Below are 19,902 nucleotides of genomic sequence, written 5' to 3' on the forward strand. Positions count from 1 at the left end.
AATGAGTGAAAAGCAACGATGACAGATTGAGTTCCACGGCCAAATATGGCTCCCGGAAAACCATTACAGATATTCTAAACAACTAATTCCATTCTATTTCAATTAGAGTAGCCAGCTTATGGAGATTTCAACTTGAAATTAACTTAATGTATTGATTTCATTTGCCACAGATATGGACAGGGCAAAAATTTACATCCAAATAAGACCTTGTTTATGCAAAACTGTAAATAATCATTTAAACTGGAATTGTAATTTTTTCTTTCCATCACCATAAAAATGTATCTATGAACTTTCATCTCATGATAAAATCTTTCAATTTATATGTAAAGTTTGGAAGACATAATATTTCTGATTTGCATTAGTTTTAATAATGTCTTGTTTGGCAGCAAATTCTATCTTCCTATTCAAAATGAGTACAAAAGTTGTTGGCACAAAAAAAATCTAAATCATTTATAGCTGTCAACAAACTGAAATAGATTTTGACACTACTTTCCAAAGGTTACAGTTAACTTAAATTAGTAACTACACATATTTATCCATACATAGATGAATTGCCAAGAAAATGTTTTTAACATACTTTCAATCCGTAAAACATGAATTTGATGTTGTAAGTGACAGTACAAATAGCTTACAGTATGAAACCAATGCAAGGAGCATGACAGAATGTATACACAAGCCATATACCATTAGTGTAAATTAGGAAAACTGATCACCATTCAAATACAAACAATTAAGACATGTTTTTGTATCAGGCTGTTTTTTTCCACAATGGCTAATTGCAATTATTATGGCATATTTTTTCTTGTTCTATTAATTTGGCTGAATAAAGCTTGGAAATGTGGGTTTAATTTAACAGCCATTTACATTTAACATTTGATAATTTGCTAATAATACTATATAATATTGTATTTTAATGTGATAACGTCAACGTTCATGGATTACATCAACTGGAATCGCAAGCAATTATGTGATATTTGATGACAATTAGCAGCACTTTTCCTGTTTTTTCACAACTAACAACTCATAGACCATTTTAAATTTGTGAAAGGGGCATGTTTTTCTATATCTGACTTAACTGCATACAGAATATCTTCACACATCGCCTTTTGTCAGTCTTGTTTACGTAAAATGGATGGGTTTAACTATAAAGAATGACATATTGATATTTTATTTCATTATTTTTCATTATCAGTATAATTCAGCATTAACTAACAAAATGTATTTGTTGGAGAACGCTTCATTATCATGTTAGTGAATGAGGCTGCGACACCGTTTTACAATCTGTTAAAATGCCCTTTTGCAATAATCAAATTTGACAACTCATTTGTTCAAATGTGATGACAAAAAGTAAATAGCTGTGAAATAAGTGTGACCGAAAAGTTAATAATTCAGGAGTGCCTATTGAAAACAATATGTTTTGGAAATGTGATAATAATTCCCCGATTTTCTGCCAGTACTGTATGACAATTCTGAAGCTAGTTATTACTTGATTGTCAGTGAATAAATCACAGATTGTGATATGTCTAAATCACAGTTTCTACTGACTGACTAAAACATCAACAGACCTCCATTTCTATTATAAATTTCTCTTTATGGTAAATGTTTTTTTTATATTCTGTTATATAATTGCAAATTTATTGTTTCCTTCTGTCATGTCCAGCATGGAGAAGCAACAAATACCAAAAGTACCTTTTATTTCTCCACCTTTCACCCAAAATGGTGCCCACCCGACAGTAATCCATTCTCAATAAGGCTCTTTGATAATGATGTGGGATGTTCCGCAATTGTATCATTTTATAAAAGTTGGGACAACCTACCAGTCAAAATATAGCAAGGCATACAATAAGACAGCTGATGAGCATATCGATGGATTTAAATTTTACCAGATGACTTTATTACTTGAGCATTATGGTACCTTCTCTATTATACATTTAAAGCAATATATTACACCATACACTGCAAACCAACCCCACCTAGGGATGATTTTATACCTTGAGCACGTCGGGTAGGTTTCTCTTTAGGCTCGCTCCATGCACGCAATGAAACATCTGACCCAGCAAGGCATCCCGGTCCTTCACGTAGTGACCCAGTGGTAGAATCTCCCGGTCAAGGTCAAGGTCGCTGCTGTCGTACTCCTCATCAGACGTTGACCTCCGTCGCTGTAACATAATAATAATAATTCAGTATAAAGTAATGGTGAGTAGCAGTGATCTATAGAAATAAAGGTCCAAGACCATTTCATCTGACCCCTAGGATACAGAACCTTAAGCAATTTTAAGAGAAAAACTGTCAACCCTGTTGGAAAGAAACAGTATTTGGTGGGTTTGGGCTTTTCATGAAATTTGCTACTTCCGTTACATTGGCCTGTGCAATCTTGAGACAACAAAAGACAATAATAATAAAAGCTGAGATTGCAAAAAAGAGCACTTTATAAATATCAAATTCTTACATATATTCCTTGGACTGTTACTCTGTACGATCATTCTTACTATATACATAATGTTGGTATACCTGGTACAGTAGCATGAAATCAGTGTTATTTTATATTTTTTTTCTTTAATTTTGAAAACTTTCAGGCCATATGTCTCTGTATAGTCAGAGAAAAATGAGACCAGAATTCATTTCAGGTTTATAATAACATGTTTGAAGAGCTTGATTCCTTGTCAACATTGAATGTATTGATGACCGTAACATGTGGCCCCACTGCTGACTTGCATCAATAAAACCAGTTGAATTCCTTTTACACATTAACTTTATTTATGCATTATAACATGGAATTACCAACAGACTGTATGTAATATTTAACTCAGTGACACACCATACATATCTCAGCTACTGACAGACTGGGCTTTCCCACAATAGGAGATAATCAAACGGTCAGGCTCTGTATGCAAATTATGCGAATCTGGCATAACACATAATATTACATCTCATCCCCCCTGTCACAAAGACCAGACAATGACCAGTCACAATTATTGCGCATTGTTAAAATTTGATGCATTCAAATCTAAAGAATACAATCAAAAGATCCGCCGCTCCGTTCTCTAAGGCCATATACGGTTCCTCTCTGACCTTTGGTTATGCAAATGAGCGGGGACAATATGGTTGAAACCATAGTTGCCGTAATCACAGATTAGTGAAATTCAATCTTGGCTAAGGTTTGAATTTAAGACGTAATAATGGATGGTTAGAGGAGACAACAGCCTGTCCATGAAATAAATCCATGACCAATGGACAATGATTAACTTCTTTTGTTGAAATATAAAAATGACCAGACAGACATTTCAAAGTCTTCATTTTTTTATTCCAGATTTTATAGGAAATGGAATAGAAACATTTGCTGGGGTAATTCTTTTACATAATTCCCTTTATGCATATGATGATGGCTGTATATGAAATACATATCATAGGAGCAACAGTTTCATAACCAGGCTTCTTATTCAGATACTTTTTACAACAAATAAATCTTCAACCTTGCAATAACATGAGCTCAGTAACATGCAAGCAACTACAATCAACCGTATCCTCCACAAAATGGTCATCTTGTATTTCAATGACTCAACCCTAGACTGTGAAGGGTTTTAATTGACCTAGCATGTCCACTCCACTTTAACATGCAAACCTTGTCCATTAAACAGAGTATCAATTTTCTCGCACATTGCATCTGTCATGCAAATTACAGCCCAAATTTATTCATTTTGCCTCACAAAATGCCAAAAACGCTCAATTGTCCAGCAGCTTTTAGGCTCTAGTTTGATGAATTTCAATGGTATTTTTTGGACATGTGAATTTCTTTAATTCCCCCTGTGCCATTAAACATTGGAGATGTTGCACAGTGGTGAAAATTGTCTCTGACTTTCTGCTATTGCTTTCGCGTGGTCAGAATGTTTATGAACACCACTGCAAATTTTTATGATCCCCTAGTGACAAGTAATTTCCAAACATGCATTTTACTGGCACCAAAATTTGGGTAAAAGTGCTAAAATTCGGACAACAAAATACATTACAAGTTTTCCCCAAGGCTTGTCCATTTTATATCTCACAAAGGCTGACCTTTTAAGGGTTTAATTACAAAATTTGGATCATGGCACTAAACAAAAAAACTCCCATGAGTCATTTTGAACCTTTCCAGGAAAAAAAAATGCCCAATATCTCTCACTGAATAATGAATAGCCTGGTCAGTGTGTGCGCAATGTTTGCGTCCATTCTGCTGTTTGCGTCAATTATGCGTTAGAACTTTCAAATTTGGAAAGGCTCTGAATAAATAGTATGCCTTACTGATTAAACGTTCTTTCCTTCAAATAACAAAAAAGCATTAATTTTCATGATCTTCACACCATGAAGTGCACCTAACGGTCATTCACATGTAAGGACTTGACCTCTGGGCCAAACAATAATAAGCAGCAGGGAAAAATTTAGTTTGAGATGTTTACTGAGTTCCAATGTCTGGAAGTGAAATCAATTTTCTTTTTGAAGGGGCATTTGTTGAGGCAATGTTTATTTTCGAACTTCATTCTAAGCATTCTTTAAGCAAGCTGCACTGGCCAGTTTGAGTTCATTCAAAACCCATTTATCATGATGATGGTTGTGAAAACAAAGCCATTTTTTTCTTTTAAGGGGGGTTTGAGGTGGGGAGGAGGCTAATAATCTCATTTTTACCAACACAGAATTAGTTTAGAAACACTTAAAATGCAGCACACATTACTTTCGTAAACTATCATTAAAAAAAATATGAAATGAGGTTCATTGTATATTAAAACATCCAATTTAGTAGGACCATTCTAAGAGTACAAGTATGATGAACAGATCATTTAAACCTTTTCTTAAAAATCAATATTTAACAGTTATGAAACATGCATGTTTCATCAAGTTGTTGTCAGATATGTAACATTTCTGCAATGTCAAAAGATGAAGACAATATGCTTCAATAATATTTGATATGTGTCTGCCAAGCACAACACAGCTATGACAGCCTCTGTAAACAACTGCCGCACTGGAGAAGACAAATGGTCCAGGTGTATCTAACATGCACAAAAACTTACACGATACCTACACTTTCAAATTGCAGGGAAAGACATAAACAAGGTCGAGATGATTTATTTTGGAAAACTTGAGATTTATTGATGAAACTTGTGTTCATCAAGAAAGGACATTTTAAGGGACATGAGTCACCAGCCAAATAACCCATAAACAGAGTTATACAGGGACCTCACTCAATAGCAGAGTTATCTGGTGACATAGCTCAATAGCAGATTTATCTGGTGACATAGCTCAATAGCAGATTTATCTGGTGACATAGCTCAATAGCAGAGTTATCTGGTGACATCACTCAATAGCATAGTTATCTGGTGACATCACTCAATAGCAGAGTTATCTGATACACAACGAAATAGCTGAAATCTTGGAAATAACTCATTAACACAGTACCTGAGGGAATAACTCAATAACAATCACTGTATATGAGGGGATAACTCAACAACAGTTTTCTGGGGGAAAAGCCAATAGCAGAGTTATCTGGTGACAATATAGCAAAGTTCAATTGCTCTTGAATCAGGGATGTAACTCAGTAACAAACATGTAGTTATCTGGGGATAGAACATAAGAGTAGAGCATATAATGTTATTAAACAAATGTAATTAAAGGTATCATGACTCAAAAGCAGAATCATTTGAGGACCTTACTCAATAGCTGAATCATTTGAGGACCTTACTCAATAGCAGAATCATTTGAGGACATGACTCAATAGCAGAATCATTTGAGGACCTTACTCAATAGCAGAATCATTTGAGGACATTACTCAATAGCAGAATCATTTGAGGACATTACTCAAAAGCAGAATCATTTGAGGACATTACTCAATAGCAGACTCATTTGAGGACCTTACTCAATAGCAGAATCATTTGAGGACATTACTCAATAGCAGACTCATTTGAGGACCTTACTCAATAGCAGAATCATTTGAGGACATTACTCAAAAGCAGAATCATTTGAGGACATTACTCAATAGCAGACTCATGTGAGGACCTTACTCAATAGCAGAATCATTTGAGGACATTACTCAATATCAGAATCATTTGAGGACATTACTCAATAGCAGACTCATTTGAGGACCTTACTCAATAGCAGAATCATTTGAGGACCTTACTCAAAAGCAGAATCATTTGAGGACATTACTCAATAGCAAACTCATTTGAGGACATTACTCAATAGCAGAATCATTTGAGAACATTACTCAATAACAGAATCATTTGAGGACCTTACTCAACAGCAGAATCATTTGAGGACATTACTCAATAGCAGAATCATTTGAGGATGTTACTCAATAGCAGAATCATTTGAGGACCTTACTCAATAGCAGAATCATTTTGAGGATGTTACTCAATAGCAGAATCATTTGAGGACATTACTCCATAACAGAATCATTTGAGGACATTACTCAATAGCAGAATCATTTGAGGATGTTACTCAATAGCAGAATCATTTGAGGACCTTACTCAATAGCAGAATCATTTGAGGATGTTACTCAATAGCAGAATAATTTGAGGACCTTACTCAATAGCAGAATCATTTGAGGATGTTACTCAATAGTAGAATCATTTGAGGACCTTACTCAATAGCAGAATCATTTGAGGACATTACTCCATAGCAGAATCATTTGAGGACATTACTCAATAGCAGAATCATTTGAGGACATTACTCAATAGCAGAATCATTTGAGGACCTTACTCAATGGCAGAATCATTTGAGGACATTACTCAATAGCAGAATCATTTGAGGACATTACTCAATATCAGAATCATTTGAGGACCTTACTCAATAGCAGAATCATTTGAGGACCTTACTCAATAGCAGAATCATTTGAGGACCTTACTCAAAAGCAGAATCATTTGAGGACATTACTCAATAGCAGACTCATTTGAGGACCTTACTCAATAGCAGAATCATTTGAGAACATTACTCAATAACAGAATCATTTGAGGACCTTACTCAACAGCAGAATCATTTGAGGACATTACTCAATAGCAGAATCATTTGAGGACGTTACTCAATAGCAGAATCATTTGAGGAACTTACTCAATAGCAGAATCATTTGAGGACGTTACTCAATAGCAGAATCATTTGAGGATGTTACTCAATAGCAGAATCATTTGAGGACATTACTCAATAGCAGAATCATTTGAGGATGTTACTCAATAGCAGAATCATTTGAGGATGTTACTCAATAGCAGAATCATTTGAGGATGTTACTCAATAGCAGAATCATTTGAGGACCTTACTCAATAGCAGAATCATTTGAGGATGTTACTCAATAGCAGAATCATTTGAGGACCTTACTCAATAGCAGAATCATTTGAGGATGTTACTCAATAGTAGAATCATTTGAGGACCTTACTCAATAGTAGAATCATTTGAGGACCTTACTCAATGGCAGAATCATTTGAGGACATAACTCAATAGCAGAATCATTTGAGGATGTTACTCAATGGCAGAATCATTTGAGGACATTACTCAATAGCAGAATCATTTGAGGACCTTACTCAATAGCAGAATCATTTGAGAACATTACTCAATAGCAGACTCATTTGAGGACCTTACTCAATAGCAGAATCATTTGAGGACATTACTCAATAGCAGACTCATTTGAGGACATTACTCCATAACAGAATCATTTGAGGATGTTACTCAATAGCAGACTCATTTGAGGACATTACTCCATAGCAGAATCATTTGAGGATGTTACTCAATAGCAGAATCATTTGAGAACATTACTCAATAGCAGACTCATTTGAGGACCTTACTCAATAGCAGAATCATTTGAGGACATTACTCAATAGCAGACTCATTTGAGGACATTACTCCATAGCAGAATCATTTGAGGATGTTACTCCATAGCAGAATCATTTGAGGATGTTACTCAACAGCAGAATCATTTGAGGACATTACTCAATAGCAGAATCATTTGAGGATGTTACTCAACAGCAGAATCATTTGAGGACATGACTCAAAAGCAGAATCATTTGAGGACATTACTCAACAGCAGAATCATTTGAGGATGTTACTCAACAGCAGAATCATTTGAGGACATTACTCAATAGCAGAATCATTTGAGGACATTACTCAATAGCAGAATCATTTGAGGACATTACTCAATAGCAGAATCATTTGAGGACATTACTCAATAGCAGAATCATTTGAGGACCTTACTCAATAGCAGAATCATTTGAGGACATTACTCAATAGCAGAATCATTTGAGGATGTTACTCAATAGCAGAATCATTTGAGGACATTACTCAATAGCAGAATCATTTGAGGATGTTACTCAATAGCTGAATCATTTGAGGACCTTACTCAATAGCAGAATCATTTGAGGACATTACTCAATAGCAGAATCATTTGAGGACATTACTCAATAGCAGAATCATTTGAGGACATTACCCAATAGCAGAATCATTTGAGGATGTTACTCAATAGCAGAATCATTTGAGGACCTTACTCAATAGCAGAATCATTTGAGGATGTTACTCAATAGCAGAATAATTTGAGGACCTTACTCAATAGCATAATCATTTGAGGACCTTACTCAATAGCAGAATCATTTGAGAATGTTACTCAATAGCTGAATCATTTGAGGACAATACTCAATAGCAGAATCATTTGAGGACATTACTCAATAGCTGAATCATTTGAGGACATTACTCAATAGCAGAATCATTTGAGGACATTACTCCATAGCAGAAACATTTAAGGACATTACTCCATAGCAGAATCATTTGAGGACATTACTCAACAGCAGAATCATTTGAGGACATTACTCAATAGCAGAATCATTTCAGGACATTTCTCAAAAGCAGAATCATTTGAGGACATTACTCAATAGCAGAATCATTTGAGGTCATCACTCAATAGAAGATTTATATGGGGGGATTCTCTGGGGAATTATTGATTTCTAGTTTGAAATTATTATTATAATATGTGAGGGTAAACATTTTTAAATACTTTACAGCTAAAACATTTGAACAGCATGAATGTATTTCCAGAAAAATAACATTCTTACACAAAGGTGTTGTTTTACATTTATAATATGTAGCAGACTTCCATATGTTTTAAAGAGGAGATAAGTTCTAGATGGTCAGTCTGACCAGAGAGTGACCAGCAGATTTTAACTGACCAGTCCACTTGAATTACCTTATCTTTCACCTATCTCTCCACATCTCCCAAACAACACAGGCACACTCTCTCAACCTCCACAGATTACATCTAAAATTATTCATACAATTTCCCTTTCACTTTTCCAGACCTAATTAGAAATGACCAAAGAGCTAATAAAAGATTAGAGATATAGACAAAGGCATCTTCATTGTTAAGACACATTTCTTAAAGACGGCCTACCAGGGTAATTAGATGAGACTTACAATAGCAAACACTTCGAAAACAAAAACCATTAATTGTCAGTTTGACTTCTGTTCTAAAATTTTATACTGACTTCTTGAAGACATATTTTGTATCTCATTTTGAATTAGTCAGAAGAAAGTCTTATGGAAGTGCTTAGTACTTAGTAATATAGTATTAATGGGTTAGATGGTTAACATTTGGAAAACGTTGATCCATTGTGGTGCTAACAATCTTTGCATGGCCTATATTGTAATGCAATTTTGCTAATGTTAAAACGTTCAACACTTCTTAAGTTTCTGAAAATATTGCTCATTCATTTAATAAATCAATGCACATATAATACATATTTATGGAAATTAAATAACTAAAATTTTAACAGATGTTTACTTTCAGTACAAAGTTTAATAGATTTTCTAGGTACAAAATAATATCTCTGTTTTTGTAAGGAAAACTTGTTTCTATTAATTGCAATGTGATACATATGTTTGAACAAAAATTACTTAAAATTATAAAGACATTATTTTGAAGTGGCTAATAGTGTTAAAAAGGTTTCAGAAATTCAAAAAGTTCTGGGACACCAGTAAGACCACAGAGTGTGACAAAACATCATAATTCACGTCTCATATCTCATGATCTTACTTTTCAATCTTGACTGTATTATTGGACACTGACCTATCACTAATATCTAAACGTGCTTCCATTTTTCTGGCAGACCTTTGCTAAATTAAATCTGACATGTCTAGCAATTGGCTTGTATATTTCGATGAGAATTCCTTGGATTTTCACAACCTCTAACAAATGCAAGGCCCGAAGCCAGGATCAAACTGATTGTTATCCTAGCTGACCATTGATACACTGGCTAATTAACAATAAGACCATTGGAATATTTACTGAGTTCAAACTGGCTTTCAGATAATATATACATATGTTTACAATCAGAAGAGCAAACAAATGTAAATGCATCATTCTCACGGACAATTAGTTTCAAGTTGGTAAAAGTATTGTGGATTAGCAAAATGAGAAAACATTGAAACAATTACTGATGTTACCACGAAACCTGTAATCATCAGCCAGTCTCAGTGCTTTACAGCAAAGCTTGGGCATTCAAAACATCAAGTGTTTGATCTATTTTACATAAAATGAATTTGTTGGTTGGGATTTCTGAGCATATGAACATTTGATGAATAGTTTTTTTTAGAAAAACAATGTTTAAATGCATTGAAGTGAATACGACCATTCTGTTGAAGATTTTTATCTTTGTAAACTCCCTTACCTGCAAAGGTACCCAAATCACCAATATTATGTACATATTTAGAGATTTGATACCTTTTGTAAACATGTCTGCCTTTCTACCTTCTTTTCAAGAACATAATATGGCATAACATAACCAAACACCACAATATTTCCCCCAACCTTCTTTCCGGTCTCCTTCCTCTTCTTCACCTTCTTCTTCGGCACGACTTTGCGACGCTTTCTCCCCGACCTCTCCTCAAGATGGTCGTTCTGCGTGGAATCCGCCACCATCTTTGCTGCACTCATTGTGGCAGGGGCTGGGAGCTATAGGGATGACTCTGAAAGGTGCAAAATAGGTGATTAATTGAAGTGAGATCTTGAACCTTTTTACTGCTTTACTTTAATTTAGTGCTATATTTAGCAGCCTTCTCATGACTTCAGGTTGTTGATGGGGATTACTTTCTGCAATTACTTATTATTACTGGGTAAAGCAAGAAACAAGTGAACAAACTAGCAATAGGCTGCTGCAATTTAATGCCAAGGACTAAAAGTCAAAATTTTGCAAACACATTATTTATAACCGAAATGAGTCAGGGCAGTTTAATTAATAAACAAGCCAATCATTCTGTTTCCATATCTGACCAGCAGGCACATCAGTTTGTTTGACTCATCTGCCTGGCCAGCATCTTTAAACTTCATTTGATATTACAAAACAGATGAAATTGGTCGGCTGCTCTGATCACTAAGGAAAACACTGGCCAAATATACATCAATCAATAACTTTTTTCCCAATTTCAAGTCTGAAAGAAAGCCCATCTCTACAGATGTTATTGGAATGTTTAAATGCTATATTTACAGAATCTATTTGTTACCCTTTATCAGTAATTCCACTGGTTCCAAAGCAAATGCTGATCCGTCCAGAGAGACCAATTTAAAGAGAAATTGATTTTTAATCCCCTCGGATAAATGTCCGCCACTATTTCAGAGCTCTGCCCACTGAAATCTCTCCCGGCTGGCTAATATATGAGCTCCTTTATAAGGAAATCACCATGTGAAACAGTGACCTCAATTAAGACCTTTGGTTCTACAAGTTCAAGAGATACCAAACATTAATGTTGGATTGCTTTAGGAAAACAATGAATCTCTTTAAACTGAAATTTGGCCAAGAGTCATTACCATCTTGATTTCAAGACAGAATTTTTCAACATCTTGTTATAATTCCATATTATAAGGCAAATGAAATTACAAATATCTTTTTATCCACTAAACCAATAAAGTTGCAGAGAATGTTTAGTTCTTGTAACCAAAATATTCCATACAAATTCTAATGCTAGCCATTCAGCCCATAAACACAAATATAGTGCTAGAAGTTCATGTAAACCGCATGGAGAAAGAAAAAACTGTCTTCATCCATGCCACTGGGAGATGGAAGGGACTGTCATCTTGTTGCTTCATCCATGCCACTGGGAGATGGAAGGGACTGTCATCTTGTTGCTTCATCCATGCCACTGGGAGAAGGAAGGGACTGTCATCTTGTTGCTTCATCCATGCCACTTGGAGATGGAAGGGACTGTCGTCTTGTTGCTTCATCCATGCCACTGGGAGATGGAAGGGACTGTCATCTTGTTGCTTCATCCATGCCACTAGGAGATGGAAGTGACTGTCATCTTGTTGCTTCATCCATGCCACTGGGAGAAGGAAGGGACTGTCATCTTGTTGCTTCATCCATGCCACTGGGAGATGGAAGGGACTGTCATCTAGTTGCTTCATCCATGCCACTGGGAGATGGAAGGGACTGTTGTCTTGTTGCTTCATCCATGCCACTGGGAGATGGAAAGGACTGTAGTCTTGTTGCTTTGTCCATGCCACTGGGAGATGGAAAGGACTGTCGTCTTGTTGCTTCGTCCATGCCACTGGGAGATGGAAGGGACTGTCGTCTTGTTGCTTCGTCCATGCCACTGGGAGATGGAAGGGACTGTCGTCTTGTTGCTTCGTCCATGCCACTGGGAGATGGAAGAGACTGTCATCTTGTTGCTTCGTCCATGCCGCTGGGAGATGGAAGAGACTGTCATCTTGTTGCTTCCTCCATGCCACTGGGAGATGGAAGAGACTGTCATCTTGTTGCTTCGTCCATGCCACTGGGAGATGGAAGAGACTGTCATCTTGTTGCTTTGTCCATGCCACTGGGATATAGAAGGACTGTAGTCTTGTTGCTTTGTCCATGCCACTGGGAGATGGAAGGGACTGTCGTCTTGTTGCTTCGTCCATGCCACTGGGAGATGGAAATGACTGTTGTCTTGTTGCTTCGTCCATGCCACTGGGAGATGGAAGAGACTGTCATCTTGTTGCTTCGTCCATGCCACTGGGAGATGGAAGAGACTGTCGTCTTGTTGCTTCATCCATGCCACTGGGAGATGGAAGGGACTGTCATCTTGTTGCTTCATCCATGCAACTGGGAGATGGAAGGGACTGTAGTCTTGTTGCTTTGTCCATGCCACTGGGAGATGGAAGAGACTGTCGTTTTTTTGCTTTGTCCATGCCACTGGGAGATGGAAGGGACTGTGGTCTTGTTGCTTTGTCCATGCCACTGGGAGATGGAAGTGACTGTCGTCTTGTTGCTTTGTCCATGCCGCTGGGAGATGGAAGGGACTATAGTCTTGTTGCTTCGTCCATGCCACTGGGAGATGGAAGAGACTTTCGTCTTGTTGCTTCATCCATGCCACTGGGAGATGGAAGGGACTGTTGTCTTGTTGCTTTGTCCATGCCACTGGGAGATGGAAGAGACTGTCATCTTGTTGCTTCGTCCATGCCACTGGGAGATGGAACGGACTGTCGTCTTGTTGCTTTGTTCATGCCACTGGGGATGGAAGAGACTGTCATCTTGTTGCTTCGTCCATGCCACTGGGAGATGGAAGGGTTGTCGTCTTGTTGCTTTGTCCATGCCACTGGGAGATGGAAGAGACTGTCATCTTGTTGTTTCGTCCATGCCACTGGGAGATGGAAGTGACTGTCATCTTGTTGTTTCGTCCATGCCGCTGGTAGATGGAAGGGACTGTCATCTTGTTGCTTTGTCCATGCCACTAGGAGATGGAAGGGACTGTTGTCTTGTTGCTTCATCCATGCCGCTGGGAGATGGAAGTGACTGTCATCTTGTTGCTTCGTCCATGCCGCTGGGAGATGGAAGGGACTGTCATCTTGTTGCTTCGTCCATGCCACTGGGAGATGGAAGGGACTGTCATCTTGTTGCTTCGTCCATGCCACTGGGAGATGGAAGGGACTGTCATCTTGTTGCTTCATCCATGCCACTGGGAGATGGAAGGGACTGTCGTCTTGTTGCTTCATCCATGCCACTGGGAGATGGAAGGGACTGTCATCTTGTTGCTTCATCCATGCCACTGGGAGATGGAAGGGACTGTCGTCTTGTTGCTTCATCCATGCCACTGGGAGATGGAAGAGACTGTCGTCTTGTTGCTTCGTCCATGCCGCTGGGAGATGGAAGAGACTGTCGTCTTGTTGCTTCGTCCATGCAGCTAGGAGATGGGAGACTGTCGTCTTGTTGCTTCGTCCATGCCACTGGGAGATGGAAGGGACTGTCATCTTGTTGCTTCGTCCATGCCGCTGGGAGATGGAAGAGACTGTCGTCTTGTTGCTTTGTCCATGCCACTGGGAGATGGAAGAGACTGTCATCTTGTTGCTTCATCCATGCTGCTGGGAGATGGAAGAGACTCGTCTTGTTGCTTCGTCCATGCAACTGGGAGATGGAAGGGACTGTCATCTTGTTGCTTCGTCCATGCCGCTGGGAGATGGAAGAGACTGTCGTCTTGTTGCTTTGTCCATGCCACTGGGAGATGGAAGAGACTGTCATCTTGTTGCTTCATCCATGCCGCTGGGAGATGGAAGAGACTCGTCTTGTTGCTTCGTCCATGCAACTGGGAGATGGAAGGGACTGTCGTCTTGTTGCTTCGTCCATGCAGCACTGGCAGATAGAAGAACTATCTTGTTTTTGCTTCATGCAAGCCACTGTTGTCTTGTTGCGCTGTTTTACTCTCACTTTATCAGTGGGATTACATTGTGTTGATATTATCTAGTTTTCAGCAAATAATCTTGCCAAATTTTAGCCATGTGTATTTGGATAGATGTCTCTTTGTAGCCTCTTGGTTTAAGAAATTGAAAGAAATCAGTCACATTTATGCAAGGCTCTGGACTATTCCGCTTCTTTTAAGTTTAAGGATTGAAAGATTTGGTGCAACATGCATAGATCACTGTAAAATTACATTACATGCAAAACCAGAGGGACAAAAAGGGGGCATGATAGAGTTATCATACTTGATTGTATCAAGTTTCAATGCAATATATGGAGAAGTTGCAGAGTTATTGACCTGTACATGCTTACATGCAAAACCTTAACCAGAATTTCTAAGTCAAATAAAAAATGGCCCAAAAAGTCAAATTCTAAAGGCCCATGATATGCATTATTTTCAAAATATCTTGCTTCAAAAATCAAGTAGGTTGGATTGTTGGGAGCACATGTCTAAAGTTTCGATGCAATACAAAATGTATTTGCTGAGATAACGACTTGAAGGTGCTAACATGCAAAACCTTAACCAAGATGTGACGCCGACGTGGGCGCTGATGCTAGAGTGTACTATAGCTCTCCATATTCTTCAAAAAGTCAAGCTAAAAGTACCAATATTAAAGTATTTTCATTGTCAAGAAATGATTTGAAATTGACGTACATCTGCAAATTAGTAAATAGGAAAAGTAAATGACGCTATTTTAGACAAGGAATTAAAAATATATTAGGACTAAAGAGGTCGATAATTAACTGTTTGCAAAATATGACCCTACCAATAAGGAGGCTGTAAGAAATGTAATAGCTAACTACTAGTATGTGGGGTAAACCTGGAGTTTGCTACATTTCACAGATTTCAACTTTAGCCATATCTTTTTCAAATTATCTGATGCTTTTTTTATAAACCGACTTGTCAGGTTTTTTATGTTACCGTTTTCTGCATTTTTCCTCTGAGACGTATACTATGTGGAAAAATGGCTCTTTTAATAAAATAAAACAAATTCAACCTTTAAATCACTGTTACATTTATTCACCTATGGACAATAGTTATGCGTAAAATGTAAAAATTTATGACATTACGCGCAGAATTTATGTCATCAGAGGTTGATGGTCCATTCTCTGGCCACAAAAAGTAATCAAATTTCTGCGTTATTTTCTGTTCATATTCTGGAAAGGAAATCAGTTTCCTACTTTAAGCGCAAGTCGGCAATAGTTTGTGACATTCTGTACTGTGACTGGACAACACTTCTGGGAAATCAATAATTTTAATTTCACTTGAAAACTTGGACCAGGCTGCTTGCAGGAAATATTCAAACTTGAAATGATTTTGATAAAATTAATCATTTCTTTGGTTCCATATTTTTCTGCTCGGTCCTTTCTTAACCCAATTTGTCATCCACATGAAATTTATGACTTTTTTCTTGAAGAGATAAAAGCAAGTTTAAACAGATCTGTTTTTTTCATTTTATTGAATTCTTATAATTTGATTTCAAGATGGCTTTGTTACTCTGACAGAAGTAAAGGGACAATGTTTTGATGTATAAATATTCTAATGAATCCTATGCTTGGCACATCATTTTGTTTTAAAACATGATGCCATTATGTCCAGCATTCCTAGGAAATTGAATTTTAGTGCTATTACCCAAACATTCATATCTGGGTGGAGCCTATGTTTAAATAATATGTCTCCCCAGCTCAAAACGTTCATGTCAAAAGCCTTTGAATCGAGAGAATTTTGCAATAATTCTAAAATATTAACATTCCAAAGAGGCCGTGTCAAAAAGTTGAAAGAAATTGTTGAGCAATTCAAAAATTATTAACATACTTTACTGCATTCATACACTATTTTAATGAATTCTGTAATATTCTGTAATAGCAACCAAATGTCATACAAGAAATAAACGGTGGAAACATACTCTCACAAGAAATTACTGTTAATGACATATACAATTTGTAATCATTAAATATTGCCTAGTTATAATGATTTTCAAAGTGGAACTACATTTCATGTTAGATCTAAGCTAATTTCTTCAACTCATTTCTGCTACTGAACTGAGAAAAAGATTATAAATTATGACATAAAACAAGTTTAGATAGATTTGTATGAACAACTTGAAACACATTTCAACCCAAGAAAGCAAATTAGTTCAGAGTACACAATGTACTCTAATTCTTATCTATCAAATTTCAATTCAAAATCTTTCTGTTGCTGACCATTTCCACAAGACCAGCATGAGGCCTTTGACAAGGTGTGAATGAATTCCTCCCAGTGCCCCTGTACTGTCTTTTAAATTCCTTATTACTCAGTAAAACCTTTAAAAGCCATTGGCTGATTGACTGGGAACTGCAGGAATAAGCATACTACCTTGGCGAGATTTTCTTGATATGCATTATTATTAGTAAAAAAATGTCATGCACATCAAAAGAACGCATGTTTTTGAAATTTAAGCAATTCAAGGGCTATAACTCTGAAGTGACTGGGGCGTTATGGCTGGTTATCAACTTTGTGAAGATATTCTTCTCATACACATATGGTCCAAGTTTCCTCGATCAGATAAAAGCTCCTGGAGTTACAACTCTAACAACATATAGTTTCTGTAATTTAAGCAACTCAAGGGCCACAACTCCCAAGTGATTGGGGCAATATGGTTGATTATTGACTTGGCAAAGATATTGTTCTCCATGTTTGATAATGATCTGACAAAGGGCCTCAGTGAGAGATCAGATAACATTGAGTTTGTGTAATTTAAACAAAAGAAGAGCCCTAACTTTGATGTAACTTGGGCGACAAAGCTGAAATATTTTGCACATACACAAAATATATTTACATACATAAAAATAGTCATATTGTCAAAGTTTGTTGGTGATCAGACAGTTACAGTGAGGAAAACATGTTGTTCATGTACGTGAAGACATTCAAGGGCCACAACTCTGAATTGACTGGTGTGACAAAGTTGATTATAGACTTTGCCGAGACATTCTGCCCCAAAACATTTTGTCCAAGTTCTGTAGCGATCGGACAAAAGCTTCTCGAGTTACAAGGGTTACCACAGAGTGGTAGCTGCCAGACTGCCAGAAGTAGGTGATTCCATAATATGTACTGTCTTATGATGGGCCTATATAAACAAAGCCAAAGCTAGCTTATTAACAATTTAAATTAATTAGTTAGAAAGGTTTGTTATAGTCAAAAGCAATAAAAATGAAGAAAACCCTTCTAATCTTATTCATATTATAAATCTGAAAGTTGCACTAATACCACTCAAGCAACTCTTTGCACACTTTTCCCAAATTAATTGACTACAAGAACCTACAAGTTTATTTCCCCTTGGCCTCTATCACCCTGGGGCAGATATCACAACAGATTAACTGCACCTTGGTGAGGTGAGAGACATCTCAGTTTTCACCCCGACAGTGCGGCCCTCCACTGAACACCAGCACCACACATGATCTTGTGAACAATCCCGTGTTTTACATGCTACTCCTACTGCGCCTGTAATCAGAGGTTCATCTTCTACAATTAGATCCCTGTCGCTATATAGCAAAATAGGTGCACAAACGATAAATTGGGAATTATCTTCAGAAATTATCATGTAAAAAAACCGGCAAGTTTCTGCCACTTCTGACACTTTATTTGTTCTAAGTGGCAGTAAAATTCAAATTGAAGACTTCAGAGCAATAACCTCTTTACTCCTTATGAAATTCAATTTTGTTACAGTTTTTCTTAATATGAATATATTAATGTTTTTTTGCATGAGATTTTTTTGGTAATATCATTTGAATTGACTAGAAAAAGTTGTTCAATCAATTTAATTCAGACATCTGACTATGTTCTTCCTGATGTATATGCAAAAAAAATGGTTTGTGTATCATTAATGTTTTTTACAGATTTTGTTACAATACAATAAATCAAATTATTGAGAATTGAACTTTTTTCTGAAATCTAATATAACAAAGTAAGTGTCAATTTAATTCTGTTTATATTCACCATCCCTGCTGTTTTTTCAAACTTTAAGACCCTGAGGATGTATTATTTCAAAATATGCTTCCATTAAAAGAATTCTGTCTTGGTTAAAAACCTAAAAACCAACAATGAATTTGCAAAAATTAGAAATCCCTTGGTAAATTAAAGATTTCCACAAAACCTATTATTCAACATAACTGCCCCTAAATTGCCATTTTAAAGCAGTTCATAGTTGCGATCCCTGGGGAGTTGTAACAGTATCATTACAGAGGCTTTTTCCGGTAAAAACACAGACTTCCAGACACGAGAAGTGACACGTGATTATGCAAATTGCCTGCATTGTTTTCTGCACAACGATGCAACAAAAAAAGCCCCATAATCTTGTTACTGCCAGCTATTTGTCACGTCCTTATTGGATTTAAATTTGAACGAAGACTTGTTAACTTTTCATTTAATCGGAAACAAACTGATTGCCTTGAAATTTTGCGGGGAAGGGGATCTCCAATGTTGTGTGTTGTCTCCAGCGGACAGATGGAGCAGCACTGAAGGATAGGTATACTGGTTTATGTTGAAAACAAACGGAATGAAAATTAATTATTAACCAGTTCCAGTCTACTAGGTTAAGATTATTTTTCTTTAATTGAAAAAAGTCATTGCCAAGACCTTTAAAAGTGGAGATAATTCTGTTACTTAATTAAAATAGGAATTGTGAACTAGAAATAATTCCAAATAATTTACAAACATTGTATTCTACGATGCTTCTGCCTATGGTAACAAGGTTGTTGTTGGAAATGATGTATGCTCCCTGAAGGAGAACAAACTGTGTGAAAAATCATGGAGCCAGAATGTGCCAATACTATGCAAATCTCCTCTTGTAAGTTTAAAGCTTCCCATAAAGTTTCATTGAATTCAAGTGGGTAGTTGCTGAGAAATAGCCCACACACAAATGGACCTATATTTCACACTATATAGGCACTCTATGGAAAATCTTTGAACTGAAATGTGCTGATAATATGCACATCTCCTCTTGTACACGAAACATCCAATAAGGTTTCATTGAATTTAACTAGGTATTTGTTGTGAAATAGCCCAGACTCTAATAGTGAGACCCACTGGTCCAGAAACTAAAGGGCCATAATTTTGTGAAATATCAACAAGCCCGAAAGAACATGCTGATGATATGGGCTTCTTGTAAGTAAAGCTTCCCATAAAGTTTTTTTGAATTCAAGTTGCTGAGAAATA

At 36.8% G+C, this 19,902-nt stretch overlaps 1 protein-coding gene across 3 annotated transcripts in view; it reads right to left on the bottom strand.

Annotated features, from left to right (window-relative positions):
• LOC128214573 (probable serine/threonine-protein kinase kinX) overlaps positions 1 to 19,902 on the bottom strand; it is a 129,586-nt gene that overhangs the window by 50,039 nt on the left and 59,645 nt on the right. For 2 of the 3 annotated variants that reach the window (XM_052921125.1, XM_052921124.1), the window contains 2 exons: positions 10,808 to 10,965; positions 1,992 to 2,159 (listed from right to left, as the gene is read on the bottom strand). In XM_052921125.1, coding sequence (XP_052777085.1) covers positions 1,992 to 2,159; positions 10,808 to 10,933 — 294 coding nt within the window. In that variant the 5' untranslated portion in view covers positions 10,934 to 10,965. Of the gene's footprint in view, positions 1 to 1,991; positions 2,160 to 10,807; positions 10,966 to 11,499; positions 11,658 to 19,902 lie in introns of those variants that run through there. The other variant, XM_052921126.1, reaches the window with a different exon arrangement.

Source organism: Mya arenaria, chromosome 13, assembly GCF_026914265.1.
Source record: "Mya arenaria isolate MELC-2E11 chromosome 13, ASM2691426v1".
NCBI lineage: Eukaryota > Metazoa > Mollusca > Bivalvia > Myida > Myidae > Mya > Mya arenaria.